Below are 24370 nucleotides of genomic sequence, written 5' to 3' on the forward strand. Positions count from 1 at the left end.
AGTGGCTAGGTAGGTGCTACACAAGATGACTGTGTAAAGCTTTTCCGTATAAATTGTTACCCAGTTCTCATGGCAACTCTGCAAAGTGGGCAGTGCCTTTTACAGACAATAGCTGAGGACAGTTTAGTGATATGGCCAAGGAAACCTAGCTAGAAAAAGTTCCCAGTTCTTGCAAAATCAATGCATTTTCCTACTTTGCTAAACATTTTACTGAGCATTTCTGCAGGCAGGCCCTTCACCTTCCTATATGTTCCTCCTCCTGACCCAATAAGATAGACACTATTCTAATTTGATGGATGAGAAAACAGGCCCAGAGGTAACTAATCTACAAATGGTCACAAAACTAATAAAGCAGCAGATCTAGACTTTAAACTTTATAATTCTCAGGTGCCTCCCTGAGTGAAACGGGAGAGGATATGGTGGGATGTTTTCTAAGACCAGAGATGGCCATTTCCTACTTCCTTCCTCATTCACGGACCCCTCCTTGAGGACAGTCTGAAGTCGGCCTGTCAAATGAAAAGATGTACATCAGAGTGGTGTGAAGTCAGTAGCAGGAGGGTGGGCCTGTGATCAGTTCCCTTCCAGCCACAGGCCGCATCCTTGAGCGTCCATCACCCACTCTAACATACTGGTTAGAACTTCGTAAAGAGCTTACGCCTCCACTCTGGCTCCCTCAGCTCTCCACGCCAAGTGCTCAGGGAGTTCAACCTCAAACCAGCCCTCCCCTAGGGAAAGGGTGAACCTGAGCCCAGGTGTGCTCAAGCTGGCGAGGCCCCAGAAAAGGCTGCGTTGTCAGTGAAATCATGATTTTGTGTTAAAAGCATCTCTCTCCAGGATTGCTAAGCCCCCTAACAGGGAGACGGTGAGTGCGTGTGGTTATTTAGATTCTAATAAACTGAGGTTTTATTAATTTAAATTTTAATGACCAAAGTTAAACATACCAATTAAAGGCAGTTCTGTCAGAGATTCTTTATCCCAGCTGAGTGATTCTCAAGTTTAGGGTGTGCATCAGAATCACCTGGGGGGCTTGTGAAAACAGGTTGCTGGTCCTCCATCATGGAGTTTCTGATTCAGTAGGACTGAGATGGGGCCTGAGAATTTGCACATCTAATAAATTCCCAGAAGATGCTGGGGCTGCTGGCCTGGGGACCAGACTTGAAGAACCACTGTCCAGACCCTGCTGCACAAAGTGTGGTCCCCAGACCAGCAACATGGGCAGCACCTGGGAGTTATCAGCAATGCAGAATCTTGAACCCCACCCAGACCCACCAAACCAGAATCTGCTGTTTCACCAGATCCCCAGAGGATTCCTATACACATGAAATGTTGGGACACATCACCCCAAGGCAGTCCTTCCCATACTTGCCAATCAAAGGAATCTCTTGGCATGTTTAAGATTCAGATTCCTGGGCTGCTCCTCTGGTTACTTGGATTCAGAAGATGTGGGAGGATCCTAGACTAACAAGCTCCTCAGGTGGTTATTATTACCTGATCATATGGCAAGCATGGGGACCTCCTTCTCATTTATTTTGGTTCTATGTTCCTTGGATCAGACCAAGCCACAAAACCAGGATCATGACGAGGCAGCTGCTTCTCCCCCACAAACAGGAACTTGGGGAAGGTGGCTCCTCGATGGTCTGTGGTGCCGTCAGAGGAAACGAGTGGCTGTGAGAACCACAGAGCCTGCAGATGCGAGCCGGGAGCCGCAAGGACCCTGCAACAGAGCTCAGAGAACCCTGGGCCTGCTTCCCCACCTGGCCGTGCTTGGGAAAACTGCCTAGTTGGAGGTCTCTAAGGAGCACGGGGCTCCTGTCCCATCCCAGGGGTACAAACTGCTGACCACAGGCAGGAGCAGAGCTATCCAAAGCAATACTGAGAGCCTCTCCATGAAGATTCTTCCAGACTGAGAGAGTTCTGGATGGCCTAGGACTAAGAACTTCCAGCAGGATCCTCCCAAGGCCCTAACCTCTCCAGCTAAAGCATGCATCTTAGCCGAGCCCTCGCCCCAAGCCTCTGATGGCAGGAAACCAGTAAGTATGCTCGTTTGTGTTTTTCAGTGGCCTTGGGGCTGTGAGGAAGGATGGTCCCCTAAAGATGGGGAGTAGGCTTAATGGTTGGGAAACAAGCTCAAGAAGAGGGGAAACGGTTTCACTGAGGCTGTGAGAGGGGTGGTTTCTGAGGGTCCTCCTCTCCCCCTTTGCCTGTCCCCTGCGGAGTAACATTGTTCCCTCCGGCTTATCTTCATGCCCCTTCTGGTCCCATCTCAGTTACCAGCTTGCTGTGTGACTTTGGGACCCTCTCTGGGCTACAGCCTTACAATGTCAGTGGATAAGGTTGTATCTCTGAAGACACGTTCAGCCCTAGAGTCTAATAGTTCCTCTCAAAAAGATGATCGAAATTTCTCAGTTGAGAGGGAATTCTCCCTTTAGCTCAGCCCAATTTATCACTTACCTCCACCTCTGAGAAATTATCTTCAGAAGCACAAAAGACATGGATTGTAGATCCAGCTCTGCATTAACCAGCACAGGAAAGTGAGCACGAGGTTACCCACTCTGGGCCCTGGTCATTGTACTTGAAGGGGATTCAAACCTCTCAGAGGGTCAAGTGAGAAGATCAGAACAATGTGGGCCATGTGCTGACCTCAGCTGCCTTTAACCCTTTCCTTCCACCCATGCCTGGGTCCCCTAGAAAGTGCCTAACATATAGTTAAATTTTTCAAATACTTACATCATTATGATTAGTTCTTTCAAAAGTTTGGGCCAATACTCCTCCTAGCCCTGCCAGCCCATGGTTTTCATTTTGCCCCCAGGAGGCTTCCCAGCCTTGACCTGACCAGGTGAAGGCAGCTGGCAGAGTGCTAGGGGGCTGCCAGCCTCAGTGCAGGGCTCTCCTCCCTCCCTCAGGCCCAGCCCCCAGTTCCACCTGCAACGGGAAGAAGTCTCTGCATTAAGTGTGGTTGGTGACAGTGGTGACTTTGTCTTGCTGAAAGACGGGAAAGGAAACTGATCTTGTCAGAGAACACAGTCTGTGCCAGGCTTCTCGACTTCTCCTCACAACCCTGTGGAGTCTGTATTGTCCCCAGTTCACAGATGAGACTCAGAGAAGTTACATGCTTTGCCTGAGGGCCCATAGCTCGAGCTGGGTTGGTCTGAAGTAATCACTTGTGCTACCCAGGAACGATCTCTCCCAGGGATTTTCTGGACCCAGTGTCTGCACAGTTAAGCATATGGCCTGTACCTCCTTCCCAAGGGGGAAAGGAAAGGCTGGGGAGCAGCAGGGATGTTGATAACCTGACCTGAAGGAGTCCCTAACATGGAGGAAACCAGAGAGACCTTAGGAGGTGGCAGCACCGTCCCAGGCTGCCAAGGCTTCAGGATCCCAAAGTCTGAGCAGGAAGTGGCTGCCAGGAGCCCCCTCCTAATGGTGGGCCTGTTTTGTATTAAAGGGCTCCTGTTCCGTGAATACTGAACAGATACCTTTATCCCCGTGTTGATGACTCAAGACTGCAGATAGCTGTTCCCCGCTCTGAGGCAGGAAGGAGCTTTACTCCTCAGACACAATGGCCTGTGAGGCCATGGGAGTCACTCCATGATCATGACAGACATCCATCCTCAGCCAGGCAAGGGGAAAGGTTCAAAGGCAAGGACGGAACCTCCTGTGTCACCAAACTGGTGTTAATTGTGCCTTGTCTCTAGTGAAAAGACAAACTGTCTGAAAGAATGAAACCACCTCCTTGAAACATTTGAGTATGTACAGTGTTTGGAAAAATCGTCCTTTCCCGGGAAACCTGGGAATTTAGAATATACTAAGGGTAAAACACCTGTCTGAAGAGCTATAATTACTTTAGTTAATGTGCATCAAGTGCCTTCTGTGGGTGAAATGCTGAGGAAATGGGCAGAGAGGTCCTTGTCCTCAACAAGCCACAGAATGACGGCTGATTAAACAAGCACTCCAATATGCAAAAAATGACAACTTGGACAGGAGCACAGCGGGGAGCCGAGGGAGAAGAGGGAAAGCTCCCAGGAGTGGCCTCCGGTGAAGTGACATTCAGGGCGTGAAAAAGGAAAAGCAGGTCCTGGCCAGGCTCTTCACATACGTTATCTCTCAGACCCATATGGTGGGTACTGTTATCCCCATTTTTCAGACGAGGAAATGGAGGCAAAGAGAGAGGAAGTGGTTCAACAACCAATCCTGTAAAGCCTTGCAAGTCATCATGGTGTCATACAGTCTCCCTGGCATCTTACTTTGCTACGTGACACCAGTAACTGTGTGCTTAGTGTCACCTTCGCTTGTGAGACACCAGCTCCCAAGCCCTCTAGGATCCCCCTTGCCCACCTAGCTGTGGATCCTGGTTTGCCTGAAGTGAACTCTGTCTTGTCATTGGCCCCTGCAACCCAGGGGCAGAATGTGATCCCAGAGCCATAAGAATAATCAGCAAGGCCTGGAGGGGGGTTCAGAGAATGCTTCCTGGGGAAGTGTGGGATCCAGGTGGGCCCAAAAGGAGAAAAGAACATTCTAGCCAATGGGAGGGGGCTTCGAACATACAAAGGCCCAGAAACATTATGGAGGATGGCTACAGCATAGAAGAGATGGGATGCAGAGAAAACAGGGTCTGGTTTGCAGAGAGACTTCAGAGTCTGGTGGAGGGGGCTGGAGACTGGTCCTGATGGGAGGGATCTCATTCGCTGCGTCAGCAAGGAGGTCAGCAGGGCTGAGCTGGGGAGGGAGGGTGTCTGGGCACCAGGTTGGGAGCTATGGCTCTGTCCCCATTACAACATCTCTTTCAGATTTCTCTTGGCAATGTGCTTCTGAGTATTCTGCTGAAGAACGATGGGAAGTCAGCCCAGCAGGGGGAAAACCATGCTAAGCCCAAGCTCCAGCCCTTCTGTGGGAGGCCCGAGTCCTGAGCCCATGCAAGCAGGTAGGCTGTGGGCCTCGGGGCAGCCAGGCCCTTCCCAGGCACCGTGAGGCTGTGCAAATGCAGACATCGCTGCCTCTGTATACCAGGCCCTCCCTGTGAACCACACAGTCAGGCGCTCTGCTCTTGGGGAGCTTACATGTTAGTGTGAGAACACTGAACCAGATAAACTAGAAAATGTGAGAGACTGACAGAAGCTAACCAGCGTGGTGTGATGGTCCCCCTGGCATCTCCCCCGGCTTCCCTCCTCAACCAGTTTATTTGGAGACTGAGCTGCAGTTGTAAGACCAACCTACTTCCGTAGCTCTCCAAAGCTGCACTGTCTGTCGTGACAGCCACAAGCCATAAGCAGTTAATTTAAACCAAGATTAATTAAAATGAATTAAAGTTAAATAAATGTTCAGTTCCTCAGTCACTCCAGCTGTGTTTTAAGTGCTCAGTAGCCATGTGCAGCTAGTGGCTACCTTCTTGGACAGCACAATTAAAGAACATTTCCATCATCACAGAAAGTTCTGTTGGACAGTGATGCTCTGAAGTCTCCTCTTATCCTGAGAGGTGCTGTGAAATACTTGAAGCAAAGTTAGAGCTATGGTGGTTGGAAAAACTGAGTTCATACAATGCACAGGCTGAACCCATAACTGGGAACTTTCTAAGGTAGGCCTGACTAAAAATGCCAGTTTTTAAGGACATTTAGGCAATCAAAATATCTTGCAAATTCTAATATTTTGATGTCAAAACAGTCCACAAACCCTTTCTCAAATCACATTGTGATTTGGGGTTTTGATAATGTATTGATCAGGGTTCTCCAGAGAAACAGAACCAATAGGGTATGTGTGGGCGCGTGTATAGGAGAGAATTTAAGAAATTGGCCCATGCAATTGTGGGCAATGGCAAGTCTGAAATCTGCAGGGCATGCCAGCAGACTGGAGACCCAGAGAAGAGCTAATACTGTGAAATTCCAGAGCTGAGGCTGGAGGCGGGATTCCCTCTTCCTCAAAGGACCTCGGTCTTTTTCTCTTAAGGGTATCAACTAATGGATTGAGGTCCACCCACTTTATGGAGGGTCATCTGTCTTATTCAAGGACTACTGATTTAAATGTTAATCTCATCTAAAAAATAGTATTGCATTAACATCCAGACTGGTGTTTGACCAGATATCTGGGTACTGTGGGCTAGCCACGTTGACACGTAAAATTAACCATCACAGATAACAAGATTACTCTAAACCAAGCAGCACTTTTTAGGAGGAAGGACATGGCCACACACTTAAGCAGAACTAGAAGGCTGCAGAGCCAAATATCCTGATGTCTGTGTTTGGCAGGAGCTGTCCCCAGTCTGAAAACTCCTCTGCAATAGCTGGGGCTTCTTTCCCACTCAGCCCCCACCCTGGAAATCTGCATCTCCCAATACCAGCCTCTCCCAGGCCCCACTGTCATTGACACCCTCAGCCCCTGCTAGACTCCTGCTGGAGAGGCATCTGCCTCCTTTTAGCCACTCTGTTTGCACTGAGAGCCTGGGGCCCACCTGCAGGAAGAGATCTGGAAACCACACAGACCTCTACCTCATTTCCTCTAAATCTAGCCACAGGCAGCAGCCTGAGGCGGCTCTGAGTCATGCCCAGGCTGCTGAGAGGGATGACCCCACCCCCACCGCAGCAGGTGTCCTGGGGCCCTCCCTGCCTGTGGGAACTGAGGGGAATTGCGTTCCCCTCTGCCAGGGTCTCCATGGAAAGGATGGGGCTCTCTCAGTAGTTCTACCGCTGGTCCCAGCAGGGATATGGATTTGGGGCAGCTCCTTTGTCCATCAGCCTTGTACCCATCCATAATCTTCCAAAACTCTGCCTTGTGCCAGGACCAGGGGATACAGCAGTGGACAAGACAGGCACAGCCCCTGTCTTCAGGGACAATCAAGACCCAAAGACAGGTAGTTAATTACAACCAGTAGTCAATTAAAATTGTGTTAGATTTTGGTGATGGTGTTTAAAAGGACTGACCGAGAGTGTGTGCTGAGGGGCTCGTCACGGGAGGGACATTTCATCCAGGGAGTGAAGGATGAAGGTGACTCAGCCACCAGAGAGGACCAGTCAGAGGAGCACATATGCAGCTCAGTGGCTCCTAGGGGTGAAAGGCCAGGGCTTCCAGGAGGCGGACGGGCCCATCTGGCCACCTGGCTCCATTCTTGTTGGAGGACACCACGCCCCTTGACTTGCTTGTACCGTGTATTTGGGCATCAGGCATTTCCCTGCTCCATGGGATGGCTAGGCCCCGGGCTCTGAGGAGCTCCAGTCTAGGGTCACCACAGGGATCTCCACGTGTGTCTATGAGAACACTTAGGAACTGGTCCATTTCCAGGATCACAGTCGCATTCTGCCCATGTCCCACTAAAGCAGAGGCCCTCAGCCCACATAGTGTCCAGCTCTGTGTCTGCCCCACATATCCCCTAGGTCCTTGTCTGTCCACCTGCTCTCCCTCCCCAACCTCCTGGGGCCCCAGTGCTGTCTAGAGGGACTTGGGGAGGCCTCTTAGGCCCTGAGGAGCATTTATGAGACATACAAACCTTTCTTGCTGAGCTTGTATGCTTCTTGTAGCTTTATGCAGAGACCCCTACTGAGATGGGAAAGGAGGGTGCTGGGGTGTGGGTGACGTGCTCGCAGCCCGTGGAGGACAGGTTTTTCAGGACAAGTAGGCCTAGGCAGGCATCGGGAGGTCTGGTTAGGCTGGGCGAGCTGATTCTTGAGTAGGGGTGGGGCGTGAGCATCCTGTGCTGAGGGAGCCGCTTGCCGCCTGTTGGTCAACCTCAAAATTAGGCCTCATGCCCACCATGTTTTCAGGACCAGTCCTGGTGTGATGGTGCGGCTGGGGGGGGGGGGGAGGGGTACTTGGTGTCCTCTGTCTCAGTGACTCCCTCTCTGAACATCAGCCTCCTGGGGAGCCTGGGCCCTTTTGGAGATGTGCTGCTGTCCAGCCCAGTCCCCTCACCCTGGACCCCTGAGCAGCCATGATGGTCACCCACCCCAACAGTGCCCCGTGGTAGGAGAGGGACATGCTGATGTGTGTAGGAGCTGTGCCCTCCCTCCCCAGTGGAGTGCCCAGCTGAGCTTCGGTTGCTTTGCTGTGCAATGGGGCTGAATAGAGATGACGCATACAGCACCCAGTCAGGGCCTGACACACAGCAGGTGCTCAGGAAGAGATGGCATGTGTGTGACCAGGACACTTGACTGGGCCACACACTCCTGCTGGGCGTCTGCTCTGGGTCAGGCCTAGCACAGCGAGCCCTGGGGCTGCAGCTCTTCTTAGGGGGCAGCACAGACCTACACCTGCCGCTCTGGATGAAGGCCATGGGGGAGCCATTCTGCCCACGTGCACGGCACTCCAGAGTTACAAAGCCCATCCACGTCGGTGATTTCCTGGGCCCTCCAGGAGCCCTCCTCCCATGTCCTCCTCCCAGGTCCTCGAAGCTAGTTCATCTGGTACCCATCTCATCAGTGCCTTTCAGAAGTTGAGCTCAGAGATCTGGGCTGATTCCTGCTTAGAGTGGGCAGTTTTAAGTTTGCTGAACAACAGAATTCCTTTATCAAAATCTCCTGTGGAGATCTGTATATAAAAGGGGATTGTAGCGAGGATTCCCACTCTTGTCTCACCAACCCTTTCCCTGAGGAGACCCCAAGTGATGTCTGGGCACCCCAAGGGCTCTGCAGCATCCTGTGGAAAAGTGTCAGATTCCAGGTTGCCATCCCAGGATCCCAGCAGACATGCCCTAGGGCGCTTGTGGGAGGATTGATGGCAAAAGCCCAGACTGCACTGGAGCTCGCGTCTGGCCAGAGGGTGACCATCTCTGTCCTTCCATGCAGAGAGAAGCAAGGCCACCGCTGTGGCCTTGAGCAGTTTCCCGGTAGGCGAGCAGGCAGAGCTGTCGCTGAGGCTGGGGGAGCCACTGACCATCGTCTCTGAGTAAGTCTTCCAAGGGCACTCCGTGAGGTGCTCTGTTCCCTCCCCCGATACCTGAAGATGCATTAATGGGAGGAGGCCCCTTCCAGGAGAAAAGAACATGGCCTTTGGTGCCGAGCTCACACATGGCCCTAATGGTGGGATTTTAGGCAACCTGATACACTTGCAGGGAGAAGCAGTGAGTGGCAAGGCCTTGCAAGGGAGCCTTGAATCTTGCCATCCATTGCCCAGGAGGTGCCCAGACCACCTAGTGCAAGGGAACCTGGGAAATGCAAATGGGACAAGTGGGCACAGGACCCAGCCTGGTGGGTCCTTGTGAATCCTGAATGAGCAGTTCCCAGGGCTTTGGCCCTTCTGAGAGGGACCCCCTCGCCTTTCTCTTTCCAGGGATGGAGACTGGTTTACGGTGCTGTCAGAAGTCTCAGGCAGAGAGTTCAGCATCCCCAGCATCCACGTGGCCAAAATCTCCCACGGGTGAGTTCACACATCAGGCCCTGCCTGGGGAGAGCTTCTTGCCCTCTTCTCCCACAAGGTTGTCCTTTATGCCCAGTCCTGTGCTGAGCAAAGCTGAGGAAGGGAGAGACTCAGGCCCAGACCTGCCTTCTGGAGCAGACAACTCTCTCTCTCAAGATGACCCACGAGATGTGGGAGCCCAGAGGAGGGGGCTCAGGAAGGCCTTGTGGAGATGTGGTGCCTGGGCTTTGGAGGGTGGCCAGGAAGCTGGCTGGGGAGGAGGCTGACGGGGACTTGCTGGAAGTGGAAGCAGCCTGCAGAGTGTCCCGGGGAGCCTCCCTGGGCTGCCCTTCCAAGAGGCACCTCCCCCGGAGGGCTGGACGCTGGGACACAGGGTCTCTTACAAAGTGTGCATCATCTCTTGCCAAGAGTAAGTGACAAACTGACTCCAGAGCAAATTCTGTGTTGAGGGGGAAGGCCAGTGAATAACTCGGAGCCAGGAATGCGTCACTGTGTGTGCCGTGACAGCCACTTTTCCGTTCTGAGAAAAAGCACAGCTCCCACACTGGATGGCCTTTCTTTTCTGAGGCTCACGGTATGCCAGCTCTGATGGTCCTGACAGGATCCTGAGAAGTGTGGACAACTCGTAGAATCAGCTCGCAGAGGCTGTGTGAAGCCCACCTCGCCGTGCGTTTCCCGATGGCCTGGGCCCGCGGAGCAGAGTTCTTCATCCACAGCATGGCACTGGAGTTTATGCCAAGGACACACTGACCACCTCCAAGAGTCCCCTTTCCTTGCCACTGCTTCATTTATATCCTCAGCTTTCATAAGTCATATGAATGACATGCTTTATTTACTATAAAACTGGGCTAAGTTTGCCACTGGCATCAAGAGAGTCACAGCTTCTCTAATTTATTTACTTAGAATCAACTCAACCCTGATTCTGGCTTTGACTGTGGAATGTCACAAAATGACAGAGAGGCAGCCATTTCCATCAAATTGGCTTCTGGAGGCTTTGCCTGGGACCCCAGGGCATGCCTTGGGTACATTAGAAGGTTGATGGACTAGTAAGCCAAAAAATGATTTTTTTCTGAAATTTTAGAATGCCTTGAGCATTCTAGTTGCAAACTTTCCGCCATAAATAAGCCCAGGTGGGAATTAGATTTCAATGACAGTGAATAAATGTTTACCTGCATTCCTTTTGGCGACAAAGTTAAACTTTAAACTGTTGAAATAAAATATTTGCTAACATTAAAAAAAAATAGGGGCAATTCTTGGAGAGGTGACAGTTTGGAAAGGTAGTGGATAGCATATGGGTGCTGGAGGAACTGGCAGTGACAGGAGAGAGTCTGGGGTCACTTAACCTGCCCCCAGGCCCTGGCCACTTGGGAATGAGGTCTCCAATCAGAAAAGGCTGAGGCTGACCCCATGAGACTGTCCTCTGAGGCCCCTAGAGCCAAAACCGGGACAAAGGTGGGAGGCCTGACAGACCCCAAGGTCAGCTTCATGGGGCTGGAACTTTGAGGCCCAGAGAGGGGAGGAGATGTTCCTGTAGAGCTGTGGCCCACCCAGCCCCAGACTGACCCCATCCCTCCCTCTGCTCCTCCCCCAGGTGGCTGTATGAGGGCCTGAGCCGGGAGAAAGCAGAGGAACTGCTGCTGCTGCCTGGAAACCCCGGAGGGGCCTTCCTGATCCGGGAGAGCCAGACCAGGAGAGGTGGGTAAGCTCAGCCCAGCTCTGGGCTTGTCCCTTTAATGCCAAGAGCAGGGTGACCTAGGGAAAGGGATAGAAGGCCAAACGTGAAGGGCTGAAGACCTGGCCTTGGAGTCAGGCAGTCTGGCTGGCTGACTACCATGTTGCTGCCAGGAGGGCCCATCAACAACATGGCAATAACCTCCATTTCTAAAAGTGAGTGTGGATTGCTCACAAGAGGGGTAGGGACATCTACGTTGATTGCACATTCATGTGGGACTTCTCCCACCCCAGGAGCAGGGCCTTTGCAAACAAAACCTGAAGTTGAGAGAGTCTGTCTCTGATGCCCTTGCCTCCCTCTGAGCTGCCGCCCTGAGTCCCTTACAGCAGGGGCAGAGAAGGACGTTGAAGGAGTGGCAGTGCCCACATTTATGTTAGGTCCTTTAAATGCCTTCAAACAGTGCTTTGGGGATTGTACTTTCATGATCCCCATTTTACAGATGAGGAAACGATTTGCCTGGGGTTGGGGGGGGGACACAGATAATAAGTTCAGAGCTGGGATTCAAACCCAGGTGAGGTTTGTCCACTTCAGACACCCAAGAAAGGCCCACATGTGACAGTAATGGTGGAATTGCAAGCACAGTGGCAGGCTACGGAGGAGATATTCAGGAATGAGGATCGGCCTCCTGTGCTTGCCCTAAATTGAACATTGATGGATGGGTTGTCAGGGTCCTTTGCTCTCTGCTCAGTCTCCCTCCTGGAGCGCCTTCCAGTGCATCTTTCCTCTCCTTCCCTTCCTTCGGGAGTTCCCCGAGTTGACCTCTTCCCAGCCTCTCCTGCTATTTTCCAGGCAGCATCAGCATCCCAACCCTCTTATGCACCCATACACTGGCCGAGGTCGGTTGGGCTGACTCAATACAGCAGCTACAAACAGGAAACCATAGTGCTGCTGCTGGGGCCAGGGGTGCTGCAGACCGGCCCCAGTCAGCTTGAGAAGCTACAGGAAGTGCTCCATGCTCAACGGCCCCACCCCTGCCCCTTCTGGCCTGGTTCAACCCCAAGAACATAGTGACCAGAATTTGTGGCCACTGTTCCCTTTTCCTAAGAAGACACATATACAAGAGGAACTGACTGAGAAATAAAGGAGGGAGCAGATAACAATCCATAGGATCTTTTTTTCCCCCTCCAGTTTTATTGAGGTGTAATTGATACACAGCACTACATACATTTAAGGTATAAGGAATGCACAGGATCTTTAAGGAGCCACAAATTTACCAGGATTAAGGCTAGATTTGACTCTAAGCCTCCCCCCAGCAACACCAAAAGGAGATAGATCAGAATGCAGCTGTTTATCAAAAAATGAAGATATTTGCCAATTCTGCAGCAAAGGCAATGGTTTCCCAATACTAATATCTATAATCTCTCTGGTGCTTCCTTTTGGATAGTGTTTGTCAAGCTATAGGTCATGATCCATTTGTGGGCCAAGAAATCAGTTTATTTCAGCGGTAATAGACCAGTGAGTATCAAACCTGGGCAGGCATCAGAATGACTTTGAGGGCTTATTAAAACAAAGAGCTGGCCCAGCATTTCTGAGTTGTTAGGTCTGGGGCCTGAGAATTTACCGTTCCAACAGGTTCACAGGTGATGCTTGCTGCTGCTAATCTGGGGACCACACTTTAAGAACAGCTGATCTAGACCATAGCTGCATGTTGGAATCATCTGGGGGAGATTTATAAATTACTGATGCCTACACCCTACCTCCCAGAATTTCTGATTTAATTGGTCAGGGGTGTGGCCTGGGCCCTGGAAGCTATAAAAGCCCCTCAGGTGATTCTAATGTGTAGCTCAGGTTGGGACCCATTAATTTAGTGGGTCTGGACCAGTGAGTATTTAAAGTGAAATACAACAGGAAACATTAAGGTGCATCACTGGGGTTAAGGAAAATACTGCTTCATCAAACTTTTGTTTTAGATCACTTCAAATGCGTCCTGGGTCACAGTGTAAAATTTCATATTGTGGTTTGTGGTCAAAAAAAGCTTGACACTGAAGCGGTAGGGGCCTGAGTGACGCCACAGAATGGTGGTTCTCAGACTCAAGTGTACAGGAATTGTCAGTGGAACATCTCAACAATGCAGGCTCATGGACCCACCTCAGACCTACCAAATCAGACTACTGGGCACAGAGTCAGAAACCCGCTTCCTTCACAAGCTCTCTGGCTGGTTCTCATGTTAAGTTTGAAAATACAGTTCCAATGTGAGGAACACAAAATTAAGTAATGAGAGACTTTTCTCTGTTTACATAATGCATCTTGTCATATATAACAGTAATTAACTGTTGACTGAGTGATATAAGGATCAACTTTTCTTTGGTCAAAGATCCATACGTACCTCTGGAAAGGGAATCAGGGGCTTTGAGCTTATGTGTCCACCAAGGAGGAAGGCCTGGGGCCACTGAGCTCCCAAGCATGCTACTTAGAGTCTGGAGGGGAGGGGGAGGCCCCCATCTTCCACAGAATCCCTCTGGCATGCCTGGTTTTGTTCTAGGCCTGGGTGGGGAGCATGGAAGGGCCCAAGTCAGGCTGAAAACCTTGCCCTGTGATGGGGCATGAGGAGTTTGTGGAGTTCCCAGGACTGCTCTAGAGGTCAGTGCCAGGGCCAGACCCCAATAGCATCACTCCCTTGTTTTCCTGCTATCCTACTATGTGTCTGTTCTGTGTGGGGCACTGTAAGAGAGACTGATGAGCAAGACTGGCTTCCTGCCCCTGAGGGGCTCACCTCTGTCCATTCTGTCAGCTGAAAAACAGTTATTAAGCATCTCCTCTGATTCTGGCCTGCTAAGCTGTGGTTCCTGTCCTCAGGCTGCAGACAGTGGAGAGTCTTGAGTATCCTTGAGGCTATCAGCTTCTCAGAGGCCTCAGTAGAGGAAGTTCAGGAGGGTCCTATTAGGTCTACCTCCCATACATGGCTTTTAATCTGATCCCTCACACTACTGTGTACCCCACCTCTCCTCCTGGCATCATCATAACACCTGGGAAAACATGGTGCCTGACCCCATAGGTTACTGCAGGCCAGGATGTGCAATTGGCTAAGCCTGCTGGAGCTTTCTGGAATCTGGGACCTTGTACCTTTCCCAGTGGGTCTCCCTTCAGGCTTTGCACACAGCCATGGTTCCCACCACTCCCTCCCACAGCCTGCCTTCTGGCCCATTGCCCACCAGAACACTTGACGAATGAACACACCTTGTTCTTTCCACTGTTGCATCCTTGCACAAGAGCTTCCCTCAGCCTGGAAAGCCCTCTCCTCCATTCCTCCACCTGGCCAACTCACACTCATTCTTTATGACCCGTTGCAATGTTATCCCCCCAGGTTATTTGTCACTGTTTTGTTTGCTTTCAACTCCCATAGCATCTTGAAAATACCTCTTCTGTAGATGCAATAAACTTACTTCTTAAAGTCAAGGTATGTGAGCATAGGAATTAAATACCTGAAATGAGGACCATAAAGGAAAATTCTGGCTGAGGGATAGCACTTCTTTCCCCAGAGTATGAAGATCTGATTACCTGTGTCTGGGGTTTGTGCAGTGCCAGCTTGTAGTAAGTGCTCAAATGGTATTTCCTGTATCAGTGAACGAGCTCACTTGTACGTTGAGGGGAGGGACGAGGATGAAGAGCTGGGGTAGGGTTGACTGCTCTCCAGCACCATCTGTGCTCACGCTGGTAGAAGTGCAAATGGTGGCAAGGACTCCTGAAGACTGCTTGAAATCATGGCTCTATTCAGCGTTTATCACAGAGATTCATTAATTCACTCAACAAATAGATATTGCATGGCAACTCTGTGCCAGCACCCGTTCTAAGCACTGGAGATTCAACAGTGTAAAAAGCAAGATCTGTGACCACACTCTAGTTGGCAACATGGACAGTGAACAAATAGTAATTAAGCATCTGATGATGGCAAGTGCCACAAGGAAACAATAAAGCAGCATTAAGAGGAACAGAGTAAGCAGGTGCATCCTCAGCAGGAGGCAGATGTGCCTGGAGCAGATCCAAGGTCATCAGAAGTCAGGTCTGCAGGGCCTTTCCAGGGTGAGCTCTTGTGTCAGGGAGGGTTCTGAGTAGGGCAGTGACATGACTTGATCCCTCTGCTGTGCAAAGAGAGGATTTGGCAGGGGGTAAGGAGGAAGTGGGAAGCCACATGGGAAGTTGTTGCAGGGTGAGAAGTGGTCGGATTCCGGATATATTCTGAATGTAGCCAGTAGGGTTTTCTGTGGGGCTAGATGGGAGGTGGGAGAGAATGGGAAGCAGTCAGGGATGATTCTGGGGTTAGAAGCTTCTTAATGGATGAATTGTGCTGCTGTTTTCTGAGATGGAAAGATGGTAGACAGGTAAATTAGAACCATCCCTTGTGGGGCTCACAGTTGGCTATATGAGGGGTGGGGGGGGTAGTGTTGAGGAACAGACGATGGGAGAACAGGACCTTTGGTACTAGCACTTGTGTCTGGGCAAGCCTAGAGCTGGGGCTTCTCCAGGCAGAGAAAGTGCTCTGGAGAGGAGTTGTCTGAGCAGGACGGAGTTGTAAAAGGAAGGCTGGTGGTTACTCAGGCAGAAGAGTCTTCTACATAAAAGGAATAATGTTAGCAAAGGATCAGAGGCCCGATGAAGATTATTGAGTGCTTGCTCCATGCCAGACATGTTAAATGCGTTACCTGCTTCACCATCTGAATCATTGGGCACAATCTACTGAGACTGGGACAATGATGATCCCCCTTTACAGATGAAGAAACAGATCTGAGAAGTCAAATAACATGCCTTAGAGACACAGCTAGGGATACAGTATGTAAGGATGTCGTAGTATGTACTTTGCGTGTGATTTGAACCCAGGGAATCTGATTTTGAAAGGAGATGTCCTGGAACTGGAAGATAGCAGTAGATATTTGGGACTGGCTGGAGCATGTAGTGAGAAGGAACAGCAGGATACCAGTCACAGATGGCCTTGGTAGGTGACCTGTCCCCACAATAGGGTAGACAACCCCACATGGGGTTCACAGATCTGAGTCTAGCAGTCAGTACAGCTATGAGGACACTTCCTGGTTCTACTAACTACGGGGACTGTGGCCAGGATGTGGTGGCTGAAGAACCATGCAGAAGATAGAGGGACTCGGTCACTTTGTTTAGCTGGTTGGTTGGCCAAAAGGCCTATTTTCAGATATGTAGCCCTTTCTCAACCTCAGAGCTTTTTTTAGGGTCACAGCACAGCTCTAGAAGAGATTCTTAAAGGTACAGAGGTCAAGAGGTCTCCAGAGTTAGGCAGAAAACATGGAAAAGGAGGCAGGGACCTTGCCCTATATATACTTCTCAAAGTATTTTGACTTTGTATCCTGTAGCCTTGCTAAATTCACTTGTTCTAGCTTTTCTTGTAGATTCCTTAAGAATTTCTACATATATGATCACATTATCTATAAATATAGTTTAACTGCTTATTTTCCAATTCATATACCTTTTTTTCCCCTTGTCTTTGTACTCTGGCTAGGACCTCTAGTGTAACAAGTGAAGTGGTAAGAACATTCTTGCTTTGTTCTTAATTTTAGAAGGAAAAACTCAGTCTTTCCCATTAAGTATAATGTTACTTGTAGATTTTTCACAGATGCTCTATGTCAGGTTGAGAGGAAGGCTGTGGTTGGCTGAATAGCTCAATGATGTCCAGGTCCTAATCCCTGAAGCCTGTGATTATGAATTACCTTACATTGCAAAAGAGTTTCTATATGTGATTAAGGATTTTGAGATGGGGAGATTATGGTGGATTGTCCAGATGAGCTCAATGAAATCACAAGGGTCTCTACAAGAGAGAGGTAAGAGTAAGAATTTGAGAGAGACTGGAAAATATTATGCGCTGGCTTTGAAAATGGAGAAAGGGGCCATGAGCTAAGGAATGCAGATGGCTTCTAGAAACTAGAAAGGCAAAGAAATGGATTCTCCTCTAGAGCCTGCAAAAGAAATATAGACCTGCTGATACCTTGATTTTAGTTTAGTGAAACCCATTTCAGACTTACGACCTCCAGAATTATAATACATTTGCGTTGTTTTAAGCCATAAATTTGTGGTAATTTGTTATAGCAGCAATAGGAAACTACTACACCTTCTATTTGTAGTTTTTATTATTATTTTAAAAATAATGATGAGTGTTGAATTTTGTCAAATTATTTTTCTACATTTCTTCAGGTGATTGTGTTTTTTTTCCCTTTATTCTACTAATATAGTGAGTTACACTGATGTTCAATTTTTAAATCAGCCTGTATTCCTGGGATAAAGCCAATTTAGTTATAATGTATTATCTTTTTTTATATAGTGTTAGATTCAACTTGCTAATTGTGTGTTAAGTACTTTTTGTATTTATATATGAGGGATATTGGTCTATAGTTTTCTCATAGTTTTTGTTTGATTTTTATACCAGGTTAACGCAGGCCTCATACAATGGATGAGGAAATGTTCACTTCTCTTTTCTTAAAGAGTTTGTGTAAAATTGTATTATTTCTTCTTTAAATGTCTGATAGAACTCACTAGTGAATCCATCTGGACCCAGAGTCTTTTTTGTGGGAAGTTTAAAAGTTATTTATTTGATTTCTGCAGTAGACGTAGGGCTATTCAAATTTACTATTTCTTGTTTCAGTTTTGGTAATTTGTCTTTTAAGGGATTTGTCCATTTCACCCAAGTTGTAGAATTTATTGGCATAAAGTTGTCCACACTATGCTCTTACTATCCTTTTGATGTGTGCAGGATCCGTAATGATGTCCCCAGTTCATTCCTTATATTATTGTTTGTTCTTTTTTCTTTCTTGGTTAGTCTAATTTGAGGTTTATAAATTTTATCTATCCTTTTAAAGAATCAGTATTTGGTTTAATTGGTTTTTCTCTATTGTTTTATATTTCATTTATTTTTGCTTTATCTTTATTTTCTTCTTATTCTTCCAGCTTCTTAAAGTGGAAGCTTATTTTATTTTATGCTGTTATTTTCTTCAAATGTAAGACAAAGTTTTAAGTCCTGATTTAGCTGAGCTTACAAATTTTTATTATTTAGTTAAAAATATTTTCTAATTTTGCTTGTGCTTTCTGTTTCCTGGGTTATTTCCAAGTATTGGGTGATTTTTTCAGATATCTTTTTGTTATTAATTTATAATTTAATTCTGTTGTGGTCAGAAAATATACTTTTATTTCAACCCTTTAAAATTTGTTTTTATGGCCCAGTCTATAGTCTACCTTGAATATTCTACGTGTATTTATTGGGCACAATGTTTACACTAATTAAGTCAAGTTGGTTGATTGTGTTGTTCAGGTATTCTATGTCCCTAATGATTTTCTGTCCCATTAAGTACTGAGAGAGGAGTGTTGAAATCTCCAGTTATAATTATGGACAACTATTTCTTAATACTGTCGCTTCACTTCTGTATTTTGAATCTCTGTAATTAGATGCATGCAAGTTCAGGATATGCTCTTATCTCTGGTGATACTCTTAGTCTTGAATTCTACTTTTCTGATATTAATATAATCACCCCAGCTTTCCTATTAATGTTTGCATTATACATATTTTTCCATCTTTTTACTTTTAGCCTGTGTTTTAATATCCAAAGCATGTTTACTATGTCATTGGGTCTCACTTTTTCACATCCAGTTTGAAAGTCTTTGCTTGTTTGCTTTGGGAGGAGGTAGTTAGGTTCATTCATTTAAAGTAAGTACTGGGGACTGAACCGAGGACCTTGTGCATGCTAAGCTTGTCCTCTACCACTGAGCTATACCCTCCCCTGAAAATCCTTGCCTTTTAATTGGAGTGTTTAGACTGCTTCCTCAAAAGTAAAAGCTTCCTAAAACTGAGCAGTGCCTGTGGTTTGGGAAATTCACTCCTGCATTTTGTTGGCATTCCACAGGAAAAGGTTAAGTGACAGGGTCACTGCCTCTTCTCCCAGGTTCTCTGTGCAACAGTTTTCTCATCTGTAAAGTGGGGATAATTGTACCTACTTCATAGGTAATTCTCATTATGAGAATTAGATGAGATAATCCATACAAAAAAGCACATAGGAACACTCAGTAAATGAAAGCTACAGATAGCTCTACATCATTAGGTGATAGTAATAATCTATTATTACTATTATTTCACTAAGCACCCTCTTCCCATTTGGCTTTGATGAAGTGTTGACCTAAGAAACGAATCCCACTTTACAGCTAAAGAGTGCTCATATGCATTTCATCTGCCGAAAACTGCTATTGGAGGCCTGTTTATTATTTTATATAGTCTTTTTTTCTCTACTTTTCAACCATGTGCTTTTCCTCTTCTAGCTAGTTCTCTTTTTTAATTGAAATTTTTGTTGAAACCTGTCAAACTGTACACTTTAAACATGTGCATTATATATAAATTTTACCTCAATAAAGTTGACTAAACAAAAACAAAACTGGGGAAATTCACAAGCATCAGTTTTATAATACAAATGGATAGGTTAAAGACTAATAATAAAATCAACACCCATAAGCCCACTTACCGGCTTAAATTGTACAACAGTCCCTTTGAAGCCCCTTGTGTGCTTCACTCTGTTACCCAGTTATTTTTCTTCAGTTTTGCCATACACGCATCCCTATGCAATAATAGTCTTGGCTGCCTTTGGATCTCATTTAAATAGAATCATGCTGAATGTATGCTTCTGTGACTTGCTGTTTCTGCTTATTATTTTAAAGATTTATCTATTCTTACATGTGTTGTGGTTATTAACTTTTACTGCTGTATATAGTGCTATAGTCTAGAACCTACCAATCTTGAGTGCATATGGGTTGTTAGCAGTTTTAGGCTTTTCTTAACAATGCTGCTATGAATGTTTTTGTTTGTGTATTTGTAAGGTATCATGCTGGGACAGAACTGCTGGGTTGTGAGGCATGGGCACCTAACTCAACTAGTTAAGGCCAGTTGTTTCCACAGTGGCTTTTATTAATTTATCTTTCCATCTGCAGGGTACGAGTTCCTCTTTCTTCATGTCCTTACTGACATCTACTGACACAATTTCACATTCTAACACTTCCGTCAACTTGAGTCTTTGTAACAGCCAACACTTAATGTTCACTTAGACTGTGACAGGCCCTGTTCTGAGCACTCTGCATGCATGATCTCATTTCATCCTCACAAGAGCCCTATCTGTTATGATTGTGTTGTCATTTATGACCAAGAGACCAAGTCTCTGTCCCTCCCTGCCACTTTCCCTTCTGTCTAGGCCTAGTGACCACTCTCTGTGACCATCTCATGTCTTCCTTCTCCCATCCTGGGCTGGGCTGGGTCCCAGCAGGGCCTTAATTCCACCCTGGACTCTCTCCTCCTCAGGCTGTTACTCCCTGTCAGTCCGCCTCAGCCGCCCTGCATCCTGGGACCGCATCAGACACTACAGGATCCAGCGCCTTGACAATGGCTGGCTGTACATCTCACCGCGCCTCACTTTTCCCTCGCTCCAGGCCCTGGTGGACCACTACTCCGGTATGGTCATTCCCTGCCTCCATGAGAGTAGACCAGGATGTGGTGTCTCTGTGGGCAGTTAGTCATACCCTTGGACACTTTACCTGCTGGAGAATATCCAAATTATGAGAGACCTCCCCTTTCTTCATGCCAGTCCCTGTGCCAAGAAATGCAGCCTCGGAGCCCCAACATTACCTCATGCCAACAGAGCCACACAGATGTTCCATGTGACTGTATGCCAGTACTTCACCTACCACTGTGGTTCTGAGTTAAAGTCCCCAGTGGCTGGCACAGTTCTCTCCACAGGAACTAGGCCCAGAGCTGTTGCTGTTGTGGAATTCAGTTAACTCTTAGCATTCTCTGGTGCCTATCTGTAATGGGCCCTGGAGGATGTAGCCACGACAGCGATGTCAAAAGGCAGAGAGGAAAGACCACTACTCATCAGGGGTTTTCTGGACTGTCATTCCATACAGCAGATACTGACAGAACAAGTAGAGACCGGTCATGCCTTAGCTTTCTTCTTTCCAAAGCACCTTCCTAACCAGAAACTGGGGCTTAGAGAGGTCCATCAAAACTTACCCAAAATAACACAGTAAATTAAGTTTCCCCAAACCTAGCCGAGAATGACCTTTAACTGCATCTTAACCTCCAGATTAACAGCTTAGGGCTCACACTCCCACCTGCCAAGCGTGGAAAGCTGTTAGGGTAAGAGTGGGGTTGTTGGGCAGGAAAGCAGGGCTGGAGTCAGCCATGTCAAGGGTCTTGGTCTCTTCCACAGAGCTGGCAGATGACATCTGCTGCCTCCTCAAGGAGCCCTGTGCCCTGCGGAGGGCTGGCCCACTCCCTGGCAAGGCCATACCTCTACCTGTGACTGTGCAGAGGACACCACTCAACTGGGAAGAGCTGGACAGGTGAGGGGCCCCTGGAATGTGAAGATGGAACAAAGGAGAGTTAGAAGGACCCACCCCTGGGGACTCGGAATGGGCTTGTCACTTTCAGGGACATCTGGGAGCCAATGAGCACTCACTGAACTCATAAAGGCTAGCCCAGGCTCAGCAGGTCTGCAGGGGGGACTAGCAGGGAGGCAAAAGTGGGCATGGATATAGAGTATGCCTGGGCACCAAGGTGGCCAGGATGGAAGGAAGGTCAGACAAGATGGGGTACAACAGGGAGCACCAGTCCTGAGTGAAGTCAAGCAGGGGTTTGATCTCATAAGGAACAGGGAACCACTGAGTTTTTTCAGCAGGTTTTGAGAACACGGAACTGTGTGGTAAGTGCAGGGAGGAGCATGAGGCTCCCTGACCCAACTCTTTTCCCCTCTCCACAGCTCCCTCCTGTTTTCTGAAGCATCTGCCACAGGAGAGGAGTCCCTCCTCAGTGAGGGGCTCCGGGAGGCCCTTAGCTCCTACCTCAGCCTGACTGATGACATCTCCTTGGACGATGCCAAGGACCAAAGCAGAAGCCGAAAGGGGAACCAAGGCTGTAGCACCTAGAACCCTAACTCAGCCCAGCCTGACTGAGCACCCCAGAGGCAAGGCTGCACACTGAGTGAGGGGAGGGCTGGACATGGACACATCCCAGGTCCCACCTGTATCCTCTGTTCCTTGCTCTCTCAGCCATAAGAAATCACTTAACCTCCTCCCAGTGCCATGACCCTGCCTACAACCTCTAGTTCAAGTACAGACCAGTTAAGAACAGGGTCAGGGCTCCAAAAAGAGACTAAACCTCTGGGGTCTGACCCAGTCAGTTCCTGAGTTTGGGATTTCCAATACCATCTTCCACCCCTTGCCTGAGTCTCATTCTACATCCCCACACCCCTACCCACAAGGTAGAAAACCACCACTAGTATCAAGGAGGAAAAAAAAATCATTTAAAGAAAATTTACCAGTCTCACTCAGAATGCCACCACACCTCAAAAGGTAGGACTGCAGCCTAGAAGGGACAGGAAGCAGAGGGGATGGGTGACTTACCACAGCAGCAGGAACTGGGCTGTCCAGCTTCCACCTGACCACAGAGCAGGACCTCCTACAGTCCAGGTCCTCGATGTCCCCATTAAGCCCCTTTTCTGGACAGTCCTAGGTCTCAGAGCTTTCATTTTGTGGCTTATCATTGGAACCTGGCTAAGCTTTCCTGGCTACAACAGCCTTGCCACCTTGTGGCCAAATGCAAAATGACACCATTTGAGTCTAGCACTGCAGTGAGATCAGTCACATTTCTCAGTGCTGGGCAGGAGCATCAGGGCACCAGAAGGTGGTAAGCCTCTCTCCACAAAGATAAGGCCACAGCCTATAACAACTCCAGCCCTTGATTTCCTTGTTGCCCCTGAAGGGAAAGAGGCCTGGCTGGTGCTGGTTAAGGGAGCAGGGAGAGGAAGGAGAGGGAAGAAGGATGGGAGGCACCACCACTAGCGCGCCTACTTGGTTCTAAAGCTAGAGGTTAGGTGGGAAAGGCTTTACCATGCACCATCAACAGGGTCTCAATTAAAGATCTGATTTATTCAAGTATCTGAAAACATTCTACAATGAAAACTGTTATTAGAAGCTGCTTATACTGTGCTATGGACCACTCACATATTGCCATACTGTTTTCAGAAGACTTGAAATGCCAATGATAGTTTAAAAATTGTACACCTGATGGAGAAGGAAGACAATTTAATGTTTCATCCGGATCCAGAGGTGCATCAAATTAAAGGACAGCTCCAATCTGCAAACAACGTTTCATGATGGTATCCAAGAAGAAATGGTTGGTGATAGACAATTCAGAAATGCTTCCCCAAAAGGCGGATGGTTCTTTAAAAAGTTTCAGGTCACAACCTTTGCAGAAGATACCTGACGCCCAACACACTGATTCTCGGTCCAGGAAACATAGGTCTTCCAGGTTCCATGTGGCTGGGTGCCCTGGCAATCATGTTTCTGTGCTGTAACTAAGAGGCCCCTTTGGAGCAGCGGGGGCTGTACATCATCAGTCATAGTGGATGGCAGTGTAAAAGATGATCCAAATGACCTTGAGAGGAAACAAGCAATGTTCGTTAAGTCCCCTGACCAACAGGGTCAACACAGGCTTCATTCCACAGAACAAAAATGCTCTAAAAATGTGTGCATGGTGGGCTTCCCAGGGGCTATCCAATGCATAATCTGCTTGGGGGCTTACATAATTTCACCGAAATCAAGCTTTCTCTAATAGAGCCCAGGACTACCTTCCTGCTCCCAAAGCGACCCTGGACAAGTCTCTTCCCCTGCCAAAGAGCAACCAGAGTGTTATAGATGTGGAAATGATACAGGTAAAGCAAACTAAACTGCTAGTAAGTGTTAGGATTAGCAGCAAATGTGAAAACAAAACCACCATCCACACTGTCAGCTTCGTATCAAATAAAGCACAGGTTCTTAAACTGGCTAACCTCTGCAATCTCTGGGACCTTTAAAAACAGAGAGAGAGACGCCCAAGCACTACCTCCCAGAGATTTTGATTTTATTGGTTTGGGCTAGGGTCTATTAAGAAAATAAATTAATAAACAAAACTTTGCGATATATTCATATTCCATAAAGTTCATCCTTTTAAAGTATACAATTCAGAGGGTTTTAGTATATTCACAGAGTTGTGGAAACACTCTGGAGCACTTTCATTGCCCTCAAAACAAAACCTGTTCCTATTATCAGTTACTTCCCATTTCCCCTCCCACCCCCTGCCACTGGCAACCACTAATCTACTTTTTATCCATGTGGATTTGCCTATTCCGGACATTTCACATAAATGGACTCATTCCATACGTGGTCTTTTGTGTCTGGATTCTTTTACCCAGCATAATGTTTCCAAGGTTCATCCATGTGGTAGCCTGTACCAGTACTTCATTCCTCTTTATGGCCAAATAATACTCTATTGTA

At 47.9% G+C, this 24370-nt stretch overlaps 2 protein-coding genes across 2 annotated transcripts in view; one reads left to right on the forward strand and one right to left on the reverse strand.

Annotated features, from left to right (window-relative positions):
- Positions 1-24255, forward strand: SLA2 (Src like adaptor 2). The gene is made up of 8 exons (XM_010975203.3): positions 1-2030; positions 4788-4921; positions 8769-8868; positions 9253-9339; positions 10931-11034; positions 20361-20510; positions 21268-21400; positions 21817-24255. Exons 2-8 carry the CDS (start codon positions 4831-4833, stop codon positions 21980-21982), a joined length of 831 nt encoding a protein of 276 aa, XP_010973505.1. The 5' UTR covers positions 1-2030; positions 4788-4830; the 3' UTR covers positions 21983-24255.
- The window catches only part of RAB5IF (RAB5 interacting factor), a 6075-nt gene continuing 4830 nt past the window's right edge, over positions 23126-24370 (reverse strand). Inside the window, exon 4 of the mRNA XM_010975201.3 lies at positions 23126-23492. Within this exon, the coding sequence (XP_010973503.2) occupies positions 23451-23492 (42 nt within the window). The 3' untranslated portion in view covers positions 23126-23450. The remainder of the gene's footprint in view (positions 23493-24370) is intronic.

Source organism: Camelus dromedarius, chromosome 18, assembly GCF_036321535.1.
Source record: "Camelus dromedarius isolate mCamDro1 chromosome 18, mCamDro1.pat, whole genome shotgun sequence".
Taxonomy (NCBI): domain Eukaryota; kingdom Metazoa; phylum Chordata; class Mammalia; order Artiodactyla; family Camelidae; genus Camelus; species Camelus dromedarius.

Bases quoted from the DNA above. Each gene is read 5' to 3' on its own strand.
- SLA2 (XM_010975203.3), top strand. From the start codon at position 4,831: ATGGGAAGTCAGCCCAGCAGGGGGAAAACCATGCTAAGCCCAAGCTCC. The intron at 8,869-9,252 runs GTAAGTCTTCCA...TTCTCTTTCCAG, and splicing joins CCACTGACCATCGTCTCTGA to GGATGGAGACTGGTTTACGG. The intron at 11,035-20,360 runs GTGGGTAAGCTC...TCTCCTCCTCAG, and splicing joins GGAGAGCCAGACCAGGAGAG to GCTGTTACTCCCTGTCAGTC.